Source organism: Watersipora subatra, chromosome 3 (genome assembly GCF_963576615.1).
Source record: "Watersipora subatra chromosome 3, tzWatSuba1.1, whole genome shotgun sequence".
NCBI classification, from domain to species: domain Eukaryota; kingdom Metazoa; phylum Bryozoa; class Gymnolaemata; order Cheilostomatida; family Watersiporidae; genus Watersipora; species Watersipora subatra.
The window spans coordinates 2,034,468-2,053,718 of record NC_088710.1 but is presented as its reverse complement, the minus strand read 5'-3'; the positions used below and the strand labels follow the sequence as shown (position 1 = coordinate 2,053,718).

Here is a 19,251-nt window from a genome sequence, read left to right as displayed (position 1 = left end):
CTTCAGCATTTCTTTCGAGTTCGAACACCCACACACAGCTAATGGGCTGGCCACTTGGAAAGTAACTGATTTACACCTTGGGTGCTTATATATAGTAGATACTAGTGAATTGTTTTTTTTAAAGAGCTAATAGGTACGGTTAGTTTTTATTTACGTTATCCGTTTCTTTATTTTATAATTTGACTACGTGTCCACGCGCACCAAACATTGAAATTTGCAGTCGCTGCAATTAGGATTATCTTTGTGTTTTTTACTTTTATATTTAACGTGTGTTTAAGAAACGCTTAATCAATGTATTTGCTGTCATTTGGTTTATCAAGAAGTTAAACGTTTGAGTTATAATGATTGAGGACAGTAAACCAGTAAAGATTCATGCTAACAAGCTCACCACTAATGTGAGTATGTATATGGATAATATTGTCTATTACTCCTAAATCAATTGGAAATGACACGATTTCACCAGTTATACCAGATAGTACCAGAGCACCTAAAAATTTTTATACCATTATGTTCATTACTAAATGCAAATTAATATCTAAAATATTTATCAACAAGTACAATCCTAAATAATACTATCAGCAAGTTTATCGTTTATGGTGTCAGTTTCTTTTTTATAACATTACTTAGCTCCAGTAAAACGCCCTTCTTGTCGGCTAGTTTGGCATGTTTTCTTGGGCAGACTCACTCTAGTCTGCACAAGAAGTCTGCACTTTAGAATGTACGAAGCCTGTCATTTTAGTATCTTTATTCTTGTCAGCATTCTGAGGAGTTGACGTCATACTTTCCATTACAAGGTTGAGTCACACAAGTAATAGCGTCAGGCACCAGGTTGACAGGTCGCCATACGGCTCGTCACTGTCTATTTAGTAGCTCAACACACTCAGCTGCCTTTACAGCAGCAGCTTATGATTGAACATCGTTGTTCTGTACTAACTTGCGTGTAAAAAAAGAATAAATAAATTGTCATCAATGTATTACCAAAGTTAGAATGTCTGGATTCTTTTCTCACACGAATCTCAAAGTAGATTATAGCTTTTCTATCCAGCCTAGTAAGCATGCGAGTTTGCATTCACTCTAGACACTGGTTGTTTGACAGATCCTATGGGGTTTGGTCGATGGTACTCATTATGAACATTTTGAATTTATTTTTCCTAGCCGTGGAAAAGTCGATAAAGTGCAACTCCGAATCGTTGAAACGGTAGAGTGCGAATTTGTTGGCAGAGGTCAACTCCGGATACAATCGAAGCATGGAAACCCAGCAAATGTTATGAATAACAAATACTACACCTAACATTGGGTTCGTTAAATTGATTATCCCTTATTAATATCTGCCCTTATTAAGAGAGAAGTATTGATTTAAATCAATCGGTCATACGTTGCTGTTAGGAACGATCTCACCACTGCAGCTTTCTCTGCCAATTCACCCAGACCATTAAACCTTTGATTTAGGTTCTATCCATAGACCTATTAACTATACTTACCAACTATTGAGTATAGTTTATAGGTCTTTGGTTTTATCTATTCATTGTTTTTGTTTTGTCAGCAAACACTAATAGAAGCATTTTCGCTAAAGGCACATACTTTCTACTCAAGCAGAAGGTGATATATTACAAGCTGTTATGTTCTCATGCACAGTATTGCTCATTTGGCTTCGAGAGTTAACATCTGGCAGCTCACACCATGAGTTGTTTAATCTTTCTTGCATTAGCATGATATCTACCCCTCGTAAGCTATTGCTACTATTATCAAAGAGTAATATACTTCTTGATAGCCTCGGTATTGCTGAGACACTTATTGAAATCCTCGGTATTGATAGGGATCCTTTCACCTTACTCGATCGGGTTTATGATGAGCGTCTTACTGGTGCTGTTCCTTTCCTTTTTTGTTGCTGAGCTGCATGCAACAGGCGACGACTATGACAGTCAGCGACAAGAGCTGTTTGTCTATGAAAAAAGGGTACAAATCATTAGTAAGCTGCTTCTGGCCAAATGCCCAGAATACTTCCACGAGAAGAGAGAGATAGTGCAAGATGATTCTCTCGCTAATAAAATTACGGTAGAGAAAGCGGTTTATGATAAGTTGCTACAGACGCTAATCGAGTGCAACTCTAAGACGAGACTTCCCGGTACCGTCTCACCGTTCTCTACCTCGCCATCTGCACCGACCAGGCTGCTAAATTCTACGGCTGCTTCACCAACGACCCCTCCAACTCCTCCCGAATGTCTGACAGCTACAAACTTTACTGAATCTTGGAGGATGGACCACAATGGAAGTGACACCAGACCGGGTGATCCTTCAACAGAACGAGGCTATAACTGTGATATGCATAAGGATCTTCAATGGTTTAGGTTCTCCGGTGCTGCCGGTAAGTCATCAGTATCTCTTACTAAATTACCACTTGCACTATTGGGGGGAATCCTATTAGTAACTTATAATGAGAAATGCAACTAAATAATTTTATTATATAAAAGGTACTAAAAAGACACTAACACTTAATTAAGATTTGCAACAGCCAGCAAATCCAAGTTAAAAAACGGGAAGAAATTATAAACAGGAAGCTTCTATCACTGACCTAATAATTCCAGACTTGCCACCTTATTTATTTCAAGCCCGATGTCTGGTCAACATCAACATAGCTGATACTTTGTTTTGTTTTAGTCGGGATATGAATAAAAAGTGTTGTGTTTCCAATTTACAGCAATGAAATCTATAACAGCTAATCACAACGAGGAAGGTAGAAATGTAGTGTTATACTTATATTTAATAGCATTATGAAACTAATTTGAGCAAACAATCCATAAAGTTAGCTCCTCTCCTGACAATAGCTTTTTCCCTTTTCTTTGTGTTGCCTTTCTAAAGCTAAATTCTATTTTAATACTATTATATTTAAACTTGTTGAACGTCAACAAGTTTAAATGTAATAGAATTTATGTTTAAATTCTATTAAATATTTAAACTGGTTGGAAAATTTAAATATAATAGACTTTTATTTTATATTATATTTAAATTGAATGCAGTAGAATAAAATTTATTTATTCAATTAAATGACATAAACAAATTTGGTTCAATTCTCTATTTTTCCCAACAATTGAAGTTTTGAAGTTTAACATGTAAATCATTAAGACCTTATAAATTATGTAATGAAATTGTTCTGTGTAAAACTATAAACTATACTGTAAGATATACTTTAAGAAAATTCTGTTTTCATCGCAGTTTAGGAATCAAAATGAGTGTGTTTTATTTATTTTTTATGGTGTCCAGCAAATCTAAACTTTACTACTAATAGTATTGTTCAGTGATAGAAGAGAGATTTCTCACAGAGAAAGTCAAAACACTGGCAGTAATTATTAATTACGAGAAACATTCACTGATTATGTCTGATTCGTTAGCGCATGCACAGTATTTGAATATATATAATATTGTTAGTGCATGCACAGTATTTGAATATATATAATATTGTTAGTGCATGCACAGTATTTGAATATATATAATATTGTTAGTGCATGCACAGTATTTGAATATATATAATATCGTTAGTGCATGCACAGTATTTGAATATATATAATATTGTTAGTGCATGCACAGTATTTGAATATATATAATATTGTTAGTGCATGCACAGTATTTGAATATATATAATATTGTTAGTGCATGCACAGTATTTGAATATATATAATGTTGTTTGTACATGCCCAGTATTTGAATATATATATTTCCAACTAAATATGAACAAATAAGCATATTTATATATTTTGTAATAAACACTTATCCATGCCATGCAAAAGATCTGCATCAGTAACTGTCTATACAGCAATTCAAAGCAAAAGTAAGACGAGACGAAAGTAAAGTATTTATGTGATACGTAAATTAATACAAACTAGGTAAAGCGCTCATATTTTATATCAAAACTTTACAGAAAAAGTTAGCGTATTTTACTCGGTAGGTTTTTTTAGTATCAAGGCAGGAAGAAATAATTTTAGTCGAGCACAAAGCCTATCAGAAGGCAGTGCAGAAGACGACTGCTATCGAATTATTCTTTTCCATATGGAGATAGGCAAACTGGAGACATAAGATTGTTTTGTTAAAATGGTGAAGGATTGGTTCAGTTATCAGATTTATGCTTAGACTTTCTGCACAATTCTGGAGGATATTGGTTTGCTTATCGGAGAACTCATATGTGCTGTTATTTATACAATAATAATAATTGTTATGCATCTGTAGGTAATAAGCTCCTGAACACGTGTCCCTTGAGGTACAGCTGTGGTACTCTGACACCCTTCTGGACTGACGAGGAGGCGCCTAAAGAAGTAGGAGTACCTGCTACTATAATCGTTTACGGATCACTCGCGCCTCTAGAGAGCTGTAAATACCTCATTCGGTTTGTCAAGGTGATGAGATGCTCTCTCGAGACAGAAGATGACCTTATTTATAAAAATATTGATAATAATCCTTTTTCTTGCACCTATGGTTTTTGTGGTGTAATGTGATCCGTCTAAGGAATACAAACATCAGCCAGGAATCAATGCTTCTCATATTCTTTATTGTCATATGTTGATTGTGCAACATTTATGCAATGTCATATGTTGATGGTGTCACATCTATGGATTATTATATGTTGATGGTGTCACATCTATGGATTATCATATGTTGATGGTGTCACATCTATGGATTATCATATGTTTATGGTGTCACATCTATGGATTATATGTTGCTGGTGTCACATCTATGGATTATCATATGTTGATGGTGTCACATCTATGGATTATCATATGTTGCTGGTGTCACATCTATGGATTATCATATGTTGATGGTGTCACATCTATGGATTATCGTATGATGATAACATCACATCTATGCATTATCATAAGTTAATGGTGTCACATCTATGCATTATTATATGTTGATTGTGTCACATCTATGCATTGTCATATGTTGATGGTGTCACATCTATGGATTATCATATGTTGATAGTGTCACATCTATGGATTATCATATGTTGATGGTGTCACATCTATGGATTATCATATGTTGCTGGTGTCACATCTATGGATTATCATATGTTGATAGTGTCACATTTATGGATTATCGTATGTTGATAACATCACATCTATGGATTATCATATGTTGATGGCATCACATCTATGCATTGTCATATGTTGATAACATCACATCTATGGATTATCATATGTTGATGGCGTCACATATATGGATTATTATATGTTGATAACATAACATCTATGCATTATCATATGTTGATGGTGTCACATCTATGGATTATCATATGTTGATGGTGTCACATCTATGCATTGTCATATGTTGATGGTGTCACATCTATGGATTATCATATGTTGATGGCGTTACATCTATGCGTTGTCATATGTTGATAACATCACATCTATGGATTATCATATGTTGATGGTGTCACATCTATGGATTATCATATGTTGACGGTGTCACATCTATGGATTATCATATGTTGATAACATCACATCTATGGATTATCATATGTTGATAGTGTCACATCTATGCATTGTCATATGTTGATGGTGTCACATCTATGGATTATAATATGTTGATGGTGTCACATCTATGGATTATCGTATGTTGATAACATCACATCTACGCATTGTGATGGATTTATAGCACATATTATGTATGTAATATGTCGGCCATTTTTGTTTGGTTGAGCATTTTGCCTTCTTCATGACAAACCACTGGTAGATTGAAATTACGAAATGGTGAATCATGTTTGGTAGGAACGGTGGTCAGCTTGGTATTTCTGCTGACTCTGGAACCACAGAGTTAATAGCCTACACGTGAAAGAATAATTACTAGACCAAGTAAATAGAGACTTTCAAGTTAATTGGTCCCCTGGTTTATGTTTAGAAGGTATAAAATAATGTGTTGCCATATTTTTACTCAGTCCTTTCTCCTGCTCTTATCCGTATACCATTCTAAGTCTTATTCTATATACAAGGTATGTCTTAGTCTGAATTAGTAAATAAAAGAAATTATAATTTGTGGAATTAAGCTTGTTGTTATATCTATCAATCTAAATTGTGAATAAGAGATTTTAGTCGCTGGCTATTTTATTCTAGGCTGTAGGCTTCTAGGCTTATCACCGGACAGCGTTGTTCTATCAAATCTGATTGTCTCAGATGTTGTTTGAGTTTGTACAACTTCCATAGTCATCGTATCACTATGTCAAGTTGATTATCCTATGTTAATTGATTGCCTCAATTACATAGGAATACGTTAAGTGGCAATTATAGCCGAAAGTCATCCTTTCCGGGTTATGTGGCTACGCTAACACTGTTCATCACAGTTTAGTGTAGCAGTGAGCATTATCAATAACCAGCAAGTCATCCTTTCAGGGTTATGTGGCTACTCTGATACTGTCCGGCAAAGTTTAGAGCAGTTATCTAGGCCTACTTAAATATTAGGGTTAATATTAGTCTGACAGCATTTAAACTATAGCCCCGAGTTTTTGAAGGTGTATTAATACGTAGGTACCACGGAAAATCCTTCACAGCATTATCATATGTTGATGGTGTCACACCTATGCATTATCATATGTTGATGGTGTCACATCTATGCATTATCATATGTTGATGGTGTCACATCTATGCATTATCATATGTTGATGGTGTCACATCTATGCATTGTCATATGTTGATGGTGTCACATCTATGCATTGTCATATGTTGATGGCGCCACATCTGTGCATTATCATATGTTGATGGTGTCACATCTATGCATTATCATATGTTGATGGTGTCACATCTATGCATTGTCATATGTTGATGGCGTCACATCTATGCATTATCATATGTTGATGGTGTCACATCTATGGATTATCATATGTTGATGGTGTCACATCTATGGATTATCATATGTTGATGGTGTCACATCTATGCATTATCATATGTTGATGGCGTCACATCTATGCATTATCATATGTTGATGGTGTCACATCTATGGATTATCATATGTTGATGGTGTCACATCTATGCATTATCATATGTTGATAGTGTCACATCTATGCATTATCATATGTTGATGGCGTCACATCTATGCATTATCATATGTTGATGGTGTCACATCTATGGATTATCATATGTTGATGGTGTCACATCTATGCATCATCATATGTTGATGGCATCACATCTATGCATTATCATATGTTGATGGTGTCACATCTATGCATTATCATATGTTGATGGCGTCAAATCTATGCATTATCATATGTTGATGCTGTCACATCTGTGCATTATCATATGTTGATGGTGTCACATCTATGGATTATCATATGTTGAGAATGAAATGTACTCTTATAGGCATATTTTCTCCAACATAGGATGATTTTGGTATATAAAAAACATTAGATCTAATTTTTATGCATGACATGACAAGTGAAACTGTAATTGTAAAGGAAACAGCTGTGTTGCCTTCACTGCTCCACAAGAATCAAACCATTTGAGTACAAAGCAAATATATATATTTATATATATATATTTCTCAAAGTATGTCTATCTGTGGATATGTCTGTTTGCATTCCGGCTTTAAGTCTTAAAATCTTGCATTAAAGTATCCATACCGAAGAAGATTTGATCTCAGACCCACCCGATGGCAAGTCCGGCGCCGTACTATTTAAGCCACAGAAATTGATTTCTTCCCCTGCTGATATATGTAGATATATGGCAGCAAAGACCCAACGGCTTTGCGTATGACGCAGGGTCATAGCATAACGTCACGAAAAGCTGTTAACTCTCAGTATTAAGTGTAATAAAATCTTCCATCAATTGGCAATGTACCAGGCTAATAGCAAGTGGGACGGGCAACTCTCATTACTTCTCATTGTTTAAAAGCTGATTTTTTTTACCCGGGCAACGCTGGGTAGCACAGCTAGTATATATTTATGATGCAATACAATTCAAATGTGTGTACATGCAGGAGACTGCCAGGTGATCTCTGTCTTTTCTCACTTGGGCACCTCCTTAAAGCATTGCTGTGTGGAAATGCCATCAGGCCTTTCATTAGGTTGGTGAGTACCAAAAACGGATTCTGATTATACCCATAAATCAGCCATTTACTCTGGCTCAGTAGTGCTGCCGTGGAGAGGTACGCACTCAGTGGGCTGTTCATGTCTCGAGTAGTTGCAGGTCTCTGATAAAATCAGCAGAGAGAAAAGAAAATACTAGGCAAATGACAGTCTCTGCGTGGAATTTCTTTTGTCCTACCTACATTGAATGCTCGTTTAAAGTATACCTCCTATAACGTAAACTCCAGATAACGTAAAGTGTCAAGTAGGGGCAACTTCGCAGAGTCGATTTAAATGGTAATATATCTCATGGCACTTGTGAGAGAAAAAAAGCGACGTACATATAGCGTTACAAGTACGTACATATATGTATATATGTTGTATGTATTACATGTACATAGGCCTATACAACATCTGTGGCATTTTAGTTCGTCTTGATAGATCGTCAGATGTGTCGACAAAGCAGAGAATAGGTAGCTGCGCAATGGTTAATAAACACTTGAAGACGATCAATTGGTGCAGGTGTTAGTGTCGGTTTACCAATCTGAATGTCACGAATTGGGAGTATCGCCGGTAGTTATCTTTTATCCTAACCTTGATTCTTGGATACAGAGAGACGACAAACAGGTAAACATCGCTCTTTTTATAGCAAAAATATATTTGTTTTGCTTTATTGTAGATGTAAAAAATGTTTGTTTTGTTATTAGTTTACTTCGCAGAATAGACTGTTCTGTCTAGAAAAAAATAACCAAATCGTTGTAAATGGACGTCGAATATGTGCGTTAACATAAACTTATGGTAAAATTACTGCAATCATAGCCTGTAAAACCAGTGAAATTAATCAAAGAAAGACACAAGTTGTCGATGCAAACCAATAATATTACAGTTGCGAAACAGCCAAAAAGTTTAACATTCAAGCATGGTTTTTTTCTTTTGGTATGGCTAAAGAGATGAGTTTAGATGTGTTTATTTATACTTTACTGCTTGTATAATGTAAAATCCCTCTATCTTCGTTGTTCCTGGATCGGATTATTTACGTTGTAGCAGCGCCTACTGTATATAAGTCTCAAATTCTCTGTGTTGTGTGTATGTCCAGCTATGGCAATTAAAATCTAGCAACAAAAAATTCACATCACCCTCGATTAGAACTTTGAACTACCAGTTCACAAGACAATCGTCGAACCCATGAAGCTACACGGGATACAATGGACTCATTGGACAAATAGTCATTATCTGGGTTAAAATATGCATAATGACGCTGTGTTATGTGCAACATCACTAAAGCTTGCTCTCCGATCTTATTAGCAGGTTTAGTAATATACTAACTTACTCGAATTAGTCAATGGCAACTACATTACCTTCCCCTGTTTATATAACCTGTTTTTAGTGCCCGTACAACGCTGTGCATTTGTCTAGTTTAGAAATATACCTTGAAATCTAGCTAGGAAGTTAGGGAATATATACTTTCCTTATCTGTGAGCAGGTCTTCATTTCTGGGATCTATGGCGCTGATTAATTAAAAAATCCACGAGTTTAATGTGAAGGATATGAGCATTTTTGTGATGCTTTCTTCAAAGCCCTCTCTGATACAGCTACACTGCTAAGCATTATACTGCATATGCAGAACAGAGTAATGGACCATAAGAAATGGATCATAAGAGCTCCTTGCGAAGTATGGCAAAGGAGCTCAGTAACACAATGGGCTTTCAATGGTACCGGGCCATTCTCCTGTTGATCGATCGGCTTGTCGCGCAGTGGGCACTCGGCTCTAGGCGCAGTCGTCTATTACAATACTACTATGTTGGCTAGTAGTGTTCTAAAGGAAACTGCCGGTTCCTTTTACCGCTCCACAAAAATTAAGACATCGAGTGCAAGCAATAAGACAAATATATATTTCATGAATAGACATAAACACTATAAACACATGTGATCAGTGTGTGCACATACAACACTATAAACACATGTGATCAGTGTGTGCACATACAACACTATAAACACATGTGATCAGTGTGTGCACATACAACAGAACAATATGCAAGATACTGCCAGCTATCTCTGTCTCTCACTATTCCTGTCACCTTTTATAGGTACAGTCTTTTGTTAGGCTCCGCCCCTTGGTCGTATCGGTCTCTTGGTCTGCTCCTCACGCGGTTTCTTTGTCCGCTTCTCTCAGTAGACCTAGTTGACTCACCTACGGATTAGTCTCCTGCTGTGCTGGGACTCGGTAAGACTATAGCGTGTGTCCTGGGATCGGCTAGGCAGCCGGCCTTGGTCTGTGTGCTCTGCCATCATGGTTCTAGCATTATTACCATTCAGGGATCGCTAAACATATTATGGAAATGTTTACTTTTCCATATCCATTTCCATAAACATAAATATTTCCATAATTTTATGGAAATGGATATGGAAATTTTATTTTAGAAATATGGAAATGTTATGGAAATGGAAATAATATGGAAATGAATTATGGAAATGTTATGGAAATGGAAAAAATATGGAAATGAATTATGGAAATGTTATGGAAATGGAAATAATATGGAAATAAATTATGGAAATGTTATGGAAATGGAAAAAAATATGGAAATGAATTATGGAAATGGAAATAATATGGAAATGAATTATGGAAATATTATGGAAATGGAAATAATATGGAAATAAATTATGGAAAGGGTATGGAAATGGAAATAATATGGAAATTATGGAAATGAATTATGGAAATTTTATGGAAATGGAAATAACATAGAATTGAATTATGGAAATTGTAACATACACGTAATCCAAGATATAAACAGAGGGGAGTTATATTGTATAGACTAGGCTACATGAATAGACAATGGTAATACACAAACAGCTAACATCAGTGGTATTACAGAAACTATTAAAGGGGTCTGGAAGAAACTAACTCAAATTGTCTCTTGCTCGGCTACATGTATAGACAATGGTAACACACAAACCCAGCTAACATCCGTGGTATTACAGAAACTATTAAAGTGGTCTGGAAGAAATTAACTCAAATTGTCTCTGGACTTGGCTACATGTACGGACAATGGTAACACACAAACCCAGCTAACATCAGTGGTATTACAGAAACTATTAAGGGAGTCTGAAAGAAACTCTCAAAACATCTCAAATCGTCTCTGGCTTAGTTATAGGCAATGGTAGCATACAGTTTTGATGTTGCCTGGACCCTAAATAAAGTATATTAGCAAGCAAATATCATATTCATATTATGTATAAATTAATCACATATTCGGGAAGAGTTGACGATTGCACACACACACACACGCTCATTTGACACGCAAGCGCGCACACATACGTACACACCAGGGATCGCTAAACATATTATGGAAATGTTTACTTTTCCATTTCCATAAACATAAATATTTCCATAATTTTTATGGAAATCGATATGGAAATTTTATTTTAGAAATATGGAAATGTTATGGAAATGGAAAAAATATGGAAATGAATTATGGAAATGTTATGGAAATGGAAAAAATATGGAAATGATTTATGGAAATGTTATGGAAATAGAAATAATATGGAAAGGAATTATGGAAATGTTATGGAAATGGAAATAATATGGAAATAGATTATGGAAATGTTATGGAAATGGAAATAATATGAAAATGAATTATGGAAATGTTATGGAAATGGAAATTGTGACAAACACGTAATCCCTGTTACCATTATTCTTACTATTAATAGGCTGTAAGTGTCACATCTATGATTCATTCATAGAGCTATTCTCACTACTTTTACTCTCTTGGTTCTCATCCGCTGTACTTTTTTGCCCATGTATGCTCTTTACTGAGTGAAGTGACAGTCAAAAAAGATAGCGGAGATGAAGCAAATAAAACATAAATATTAGTGAAGTCATTGCCTCTCCTTTAAAACCGGGGTACTTGTCTCTAGTGAATTTGTCAGTTTTTCTATTGCTATTGATTCCAATATACATGTATGTAGATGTTTAAACATTGAGTAGACAACTCACACTTCTAAAAGTCATCTCTCTTGATAAAAAATGCCATCAGCAGAAACATCAATTTTGCAGTTTATTATTCCCCACTCTGTCTAAGTTGAATCAAACGACAAGCTTTTACATTACATTGTATATGCTTGAAGGCAAGACTGCGTTTATTTGTTGCATTCCTTGAGAATGGTTTGAAGAATTTGCTTCACGCTTCTCTGCCAAAAAGTATTGTTAGCTTCCATAGCATGGAGATTGTAACTTTTCATTTACCGCTCTGTTTACGTGAATTATACTTGTGTTCTTAGGTGCAGCAGGATAGTACGGTAATTTATTATTTACTGCTATGTCTACCTGCCTTGTGCTTGTATTATTACCTACGGCAGCGTAGAATGGTAACATCTCATCTGTATATATATATATATATATATATGTATATATGTACCTGCCTTGTACTTGTATTACTAAGATGCTATTTTTTCAAACAGATCGAAAATGTTTTTCTAGTTTTGTACGAATGTTGATGTGCTATTATGCTTATTCAGCTTCATACAAAAGGTTTTCTTGGGCATATACCACCACATACGCACACCACGTATATACCACCACATACGCACACCACGTATATACCACCACATACGCACATCACGTATATACCACCACATACGCACACCACGTATATACCACCACATACGCACACCCCGTATATACCGCCACATACGCACACCACGTATATACCACCACATACGCACACCTTGTATATACCACCACATACGCACACCACGTATATACCACCACATACGCACACCACGTATATACCACCACATACGCACACCACGTATATACCACCACATACGCACACCACGTATATACCACCACATACGCACACCACGTATATATCACCACACACGCACACCGCGTATATACCACCACATGCGCACACCTTGTATATGCCACCACATACGCACACCACGTATATACCACCACATACGCACACCACGTATATACCACCACATACGCACACCACGTATATACCACCACATACGCACACCACGTATATATCACCACACACGCACACCGCATATATACCACCACATACGCACACCTTGTATATGCCACCACATACGCACACCACATATATACCACCACATACGCACAGCACGTATATACCACCACATATGCACAGCACGTATATACCACCACATACGCACAGCACGTATATACCACCACATACGCACACCACGTATATACCACCACATACGCACACCGCGTATATATCACCACACACGCACACCGCGTACATACCACCACATACGCACACCTTGTATATGCCACCACATACGCACACCACGTATATACCACCACATACGCACACCACGTATATACCACCACATATGCACACCACGTATATACCACCACATACGCACACCACGTATATACCACCACATACGCACACCACGTATATACCACCACATACGCACACCACGTATATACCACCACACACGCACACACATGCACACTCACCCACACGCGCACACACTTGCACATGCCAGCCCACACACAGTGTTTACTCAGTGTGTTCATGTTCTGATTATCTACCGCATAGATTCTTTCTTGAATAATCTGATCACCCACTAGGAGTTGTCTTTCTATTACACCTCATTTAGGTAAAAGATCCACCACTTTGGTTGAACAGTTATATATCACATACCATTTGTTACCTTAGCATCAAATCAAGGTCGAATTGCGCTTTGCATTCTGATTTGTTTTTAAATCTGACTTTCCCTGGTAGTCATTTTTCTTCTGAGAATTAATTGATACGGCTCTTATTATAGTAAAAATTTTGACTAGCTTAAGTTACTCAAATTCATTGAATAAAGAAACTTAACCAATGGCAGCAACATTACCCGTCACTGTTAATAAGCTGTTTCAAAACTTGAATAAATGTGTAGCATAAGAAGTAAGAAATGTTGTTCAACAACCTATTTTAGCTATTCCTCAAGCTTTCAAATATTTGAATTATGCATTGGGTCAAACACATGGAAATAAAAAATATACCTTCATTAAAAAGTTAAAATGGTAAATTATGTATACAGTCAAACATGGATAACTCGCCCACGGATAGCTTGAACACATGGTTAATTCGAACGGTTTCTTTGGTCCGTTCTCACCTAATGATAAATTGCTATAGATAACTCGAACTCAACACTGTTAATTCGAACTGTTTTTTGCCCAACGGCTACCGAAACGGTTGTTATCGCTTTAGAAAATCACTTTATTCAAAGCCATAGAGGTCGACCTCATCTTTTCGTAATTCATAAGCGTCGTTATTACCACCATCGGCAAAATATTTTTGTCAACGACTTTTCTAAAGGTTTGGTGAAATTTGATTTATACTGCTATACAATGAATAGCATGGGCTAGCCGAGTCACGCGCGCAAGGATTTTCGCCACGCACATACAAAACAAAAACAGCATGTTTTTGTTTTGTATGTGCGTGGCAAAAATCCTTGAGTGCGTGACCCGGCTAGCCCGTGATGAATAGTTTTCCGACGTTGATTCCGTGTTGAATCAACGTCGGAATGTTGAATGTTTAAAACGTCTTAAAAATTGTTGTAATTAAATGTATACGTTGTCTTAGCTGAAAAAAACTATTCATCGTTTGACCTAAACACAGAATACGTGTGTACATTCAATAAGTATCCATTCAAAAAGCGTGAGTGATATACAATGTACCGTAAAACCTCATAAAACTTTTAATTGAACTGCCTCGGAGTGTTGCTCTTAACGAATCCCAGGTAAAGTGAGGTAATCTTTGCATAAACTTCAAGAAAAATCGGCAAAATTGATCGTGGGTAAAACGCTCAAAAGAAAAAGATGTCTTTTCTTCTGAGCATTTCAAAAACGATCAAGTTTTGCCAATGTCAATCTAAAAAACGTCCTGGCAATAACATCACCTCAAACAACAAACCAATCTCAAGTGATAGAAAAATCTCTATACTTTTTGATAAAAAAAGTTTTAAACTTTACATTAGAAGCATTTAATTTGAAACAAGCCATTTGTGCTTTTGATTTATATTATAGTTTGTATATGTACATGTATCTACTAATAAATAAGTAAATACATGGACTCGTGACAGTGCTCTGATAACTTGAACGCTCTGATAATTCGAACACTTGCTCGGTCCCGTGAAGTTCGAGTTATCCATGTTTGACTGTATGTTGGTCAAAAATAAATTTTTTGTGCAAAACTTTATCATTACCAATATAATGCTGGACATTTACTTAGTAATATATAAAACCTAAATTGAAAATATAATAATATATAAAAAAAGTTTTGTTTTTACTTTATATTAAAAAAATAGAAATGGAAGATCACGTTTGGCAGTGAGAAGATTTAGACATAGGGGAGGGGGGTGGTCAAGGCCCGCAGCGTAACTTATTCTAGTCTAGACCTGCTAGAGTTTAAACTAGTTTAGCTTTCATATCTGATTATTTTTACATTTTATTTTCAGTTTCTTTAAGCAACTTTGTTTTCTAAAACCATCAAATGTCACATTTTTAATATCACTTCAAGTGTGGAGTCAAATGATTACTTCAATTTTATGTTCAAGTAAATTATGTTCATGATTGTAAGTAGAAATTTGTCTATATTCCACGCTATCTTTATTGTTGGAAAGTTATATGGCCTCTGCGGGTGGGTTCCTGAATCACTGATGTTGACTCTATATCGGTATGCTCTAAAGTCAGTCTAGCAGTGCTGATGGAGTCACCTGGGAAAAGATTTTGGAGCTCACAGATCGTGGTTAGTATTCATGATTTTATAACAAACTCTGCTCACAGAGCTATTACCTTGACTACAGCATTGAAGCACTTCAATAACACATTCTGAAAAGCTACTTTGGTAGATTAAATATTAGTTTCACAGGTGCTGTTTGAGGGTTATTAGGTAGCTACATTTTTCCAACTATGTTTTGCAACTTGAGTGTGTAAATGTGGCACAGGTGGAAGGATAACATTTGAAAAGACAACTCCCTATTATCACCTTTAGGTATCCTTTCTCCTGCTGTCTGTCTTACCCAACTGTTCAGGTCTCACAGCCACCCAGCTGACATACAGGTCCTCAGATGCACTGTACGTATTATATTATATTGTTACCCGATTCCCAAATCACTAGGCTAGGCAGCCATACAGATAATAAACAAAAATAGATTGACTTGATTTAAGCTAATATCTAATGGAGATCTACGCTAGAAAAGTTATTCCACAATCTAGCACTTAATCTCTGCATTGCCGAGTTTACATGTGCCTAAGCTAAAATTATTCCAAAAAACCCTTCTACTTGTTACTGCTTTACCAATTTAGTTTTACATATAATTTTAAGCCTTTACATTTAGTTTTTACTTTAAGCTCCCCATAATTTATTTGTTTTGTTTTTGTCCTTGTTAATGCTAATTCTGTAAGAGTTCCCTTTTACCAATTACCATTGTTTTCGTCGCTCTGCAATGAAATGTATTCAAATATACATATACAAATACTAACTTTCAGGGTTGAATTTGAAAACCTCACAAGCGACTCTTCCTTTGAGCACTTAATAACTAACATCGAAGCTGATCTCTACATCGAAGGCAACATCCTTATTGGAGGAATGGCTTCGATACAAACTCTTAACTTAACTAGCAAGATTATGCTGGTAGGTGGCAGCTCTCCAGGATATGAAAATGGTAGAGGTGATGAGGTACGCGTGTTCTACGCCTTCATTCACCAACTCTCTAAGGAAACTGTTCTACTTAGTGACCTATATAACAACTGCATTCGAAAGTTGAACAGAGGCGAGAACGGTGTAGAGGATTATGCTGGCAGATGCCGGGAGCAAGGTGAAAAGGATGGCGTTGGGCAAGAAGCGAGACTCTTTAAGCCGAGGTACATGGCCAGTGACAGCAGCCATAAAGCATACACTCTTGTATATATTCTCACTAACGAGGGAAACACTTTGAGGAGGTTAAATACGTCTGGCCTGCAGGTGGACACAGTCTCTAGTCTACCTAAAGGCGCTGCGTTCATTTCTATGTGGATTGATCTAAATTACCCAATGGAGGTTGTACTTGCAACCAATATGGAGCTCTATCGGGTTGGTGTAGCAACTTTGTCTTCTGGAAGTGTAAAAGTCACCCAACTTCCTTTAAGTAACATTACTAATGCTCTGCCTTTACACGAGGGTTTGTACCTGTTTGCTGGTGGTAACACCAACGGATTATATCTGGTTGACATACATGCTACCGAGGTGCTGACGATATGTGATAAAAACTCAGTCTCAGATGTAACCCAATCTGAATGTTACATATTTGCTGACTCCATGTTGGGCTTGGCTCACAATACCCTCTACATAATCTCCGGCACCAGCCTCAAGTCATTACCAGGTACGTGCTCTATTAAGCTTTCTTGTGCCTTGGCGATGTATTCAATGCGCTTTAGCCTCCGGTACATTGTGGTGAGAGAGAGAATTTGGTAATGTCTTGTTTGTCGCAAGCAGATTTTGAGCATTTTCTGCTGAACTGAATAAAAGCTGTAGCAACTGTTTGTATTTGCCGCGTGGTTGTGATAGATGATATACAACAAAATTGCATGCTGTTAAGTTAGTCTTGTTTTTTACTTAAACTCAACTTAAAGGTTTTTAAGAAAATTGTCAACTTGGGCCCTGCACCTTGATTAGCCCTGCTACTGTGCACGTGGGCCTTCATCACTCCCTATTGTATTATGATTGCTTATTCATATATGTATATTTATTTAGTTTATGTCTCAGTGTGCATCTGTTTTTATGATGAAAATAAACTCAAATCAAAAACAAAAAATCTTACAATATTTCCTCGCAGAGCTTAGGTTTTAAGAAATGCATTGAGTGAAGGAAAATGTCAAAGTATATTATTTGTCCAAATGTTTGTTTAATAGAAACTGGGAAAAGTTTTGTTTATCAACAATTATGTACCAAAGGTGTTAGAGCTCAACTGCTCATCCGTATTACTTTGTCTTTCAAAAATATTTTGTTGTACAATAACCCTGCTTTAGAAGAGCACAGCATTCTATTAACATTTACATGTAGTTTATAGTCACTGCGCACTGCTTTGAAAATTGATTGCTAGGATATGAGGGTTTTATCCTGTCTTCTTCCAGAATCCACTATCATTTTGATTCCTCAGCTTAGCATTCATATTAACTTTTTGCAGCATTTATTGTGTTTAAAAAAAAAACTATATTCATGCCATTAGCCACTCTTTAATTCAATCTCGGCTTGTTTTCATGCATACCTAGAAGGAGCACTGACCTCTGGGTGTTACCTTCTATGACATGGTTACACAGACAACTGATATTAGGTAATTGCAGCTCTTAGCCTCTAAACTACTAAATCAATAACAAGCACACATTAGATACGTTCCTTCTTTAATGAGCGAGGAGTTCTGTTTTGTCCTTGATATAAAAAAGCATATTTGTGTCAGTAAGCACCCATAGTTCATTAGTAGGAGTTGGCTTCTCATGTTAGTAAAATATCATCAATGTTCGCAGTATTATTACATGTACTACATTTTTTGAGAATTCCTTTTTTGGGCTTTCATGTTTTCTGCTAATGGTTCACTCATGTTAATTGCTTCGGTATTCTGCTATTTTAGTGAGCATTAGAGCTATTGTCAACAAAGGAACACAAGTAGCTGCGGCTGGAGGGTCGTCATCGGTCACCTCCATCTCTATTCTGTATATATTACTGGAGCTAATGATATTCAAAATGTTGCTCTGAAGCTGGTATTCTTCAGAGCTGATCAGAGTTTCTGTCTTGTTGAAATATTTCAAGTTAAGTTTTGCTCTAGTTGAAGTGGTTGTGTAGGAGTATTCACAACATTTGTTTAATACATAAACATTCACATGTAATTAATAAATATTTTTAAAGAATAAAGAAACAAATCCACTGAATGAATAACAAAAGATAAATTTCTAAAGATGTTTAAATTTAAATTGTTTTTGTGTACTAAAACTAGTGAAGGCAGCAACGCAAACATGAACCTAAATACCTAATACTCATTAGGTAGAGTGAGTGGATAAACAAAAACTCGTCAATAAGACTCCTAGTAAGCTGGCAAGTATGATAAATTATCAATTTATACATTACCTTCTCACCAGATTAGTATAGCTGCTATTCATACATGATGTAAAGTTGTCTTTCCTAATGGGTGATAACTCCAATCATGTT

General features: G+C 36.2%; 1 protein-coding gene across 1 annotated transcript; it reads left to right on the top strand.

The window, feature by feature from the left end:
* Positions 1 to 1,239: 1,239 nt before the first annotated feature.
* LOC137389591 (uncharacterized) lies at positions 1,240 to 18,801 on the top strand. The gene is made up of 5 exons (XM_068075645.1): positions 1,240 to 1,297; positions 15,692 to 15,816; positions 16,063 to 16,145; positions 16,560 to 17,431; positions 18,677 to 18,801. The coding sequence occupies exons 2-5, from the start codon at positions 15,775 to 15,777 to the stop codon at positions 18,799 to 18,801; spliced, it is 1,122 nt and encodes a 373-aa protein (XP_067931746.1). The 5' UTR covers positions 1,240 to 1,297; positions 15,692 to 15,774.
* The last annotated feature ends 450 nt before the right edge of the window (positions 18,802 to 19,251 follow it).

Excerpts from the sequence above, each read along its gene's own strand:
- LOC137389591 (XM_068075645.1), top strand. The coding sequence starts at position 15,775 with ATGGAGTCACCTGGGAAAAGATTTTGGAGCTCACAGATCGTG. Across the intron at positions 15,817-16,062 it reads TTTGGAGCTCACAGATCGTG|GTATCCTTTCTCCTGCTGTC; the intron begins GTTAGTATTCAT and ends TATCACCTTTAG. Across the intron at positions 17,432-18,676 it reads CAGCCTCAAGTCATTACCAG|TGAGCATTAGAGCTATTGTC; the intron begins GTACGTGCTCTA and ends CTGCTATTTTAG.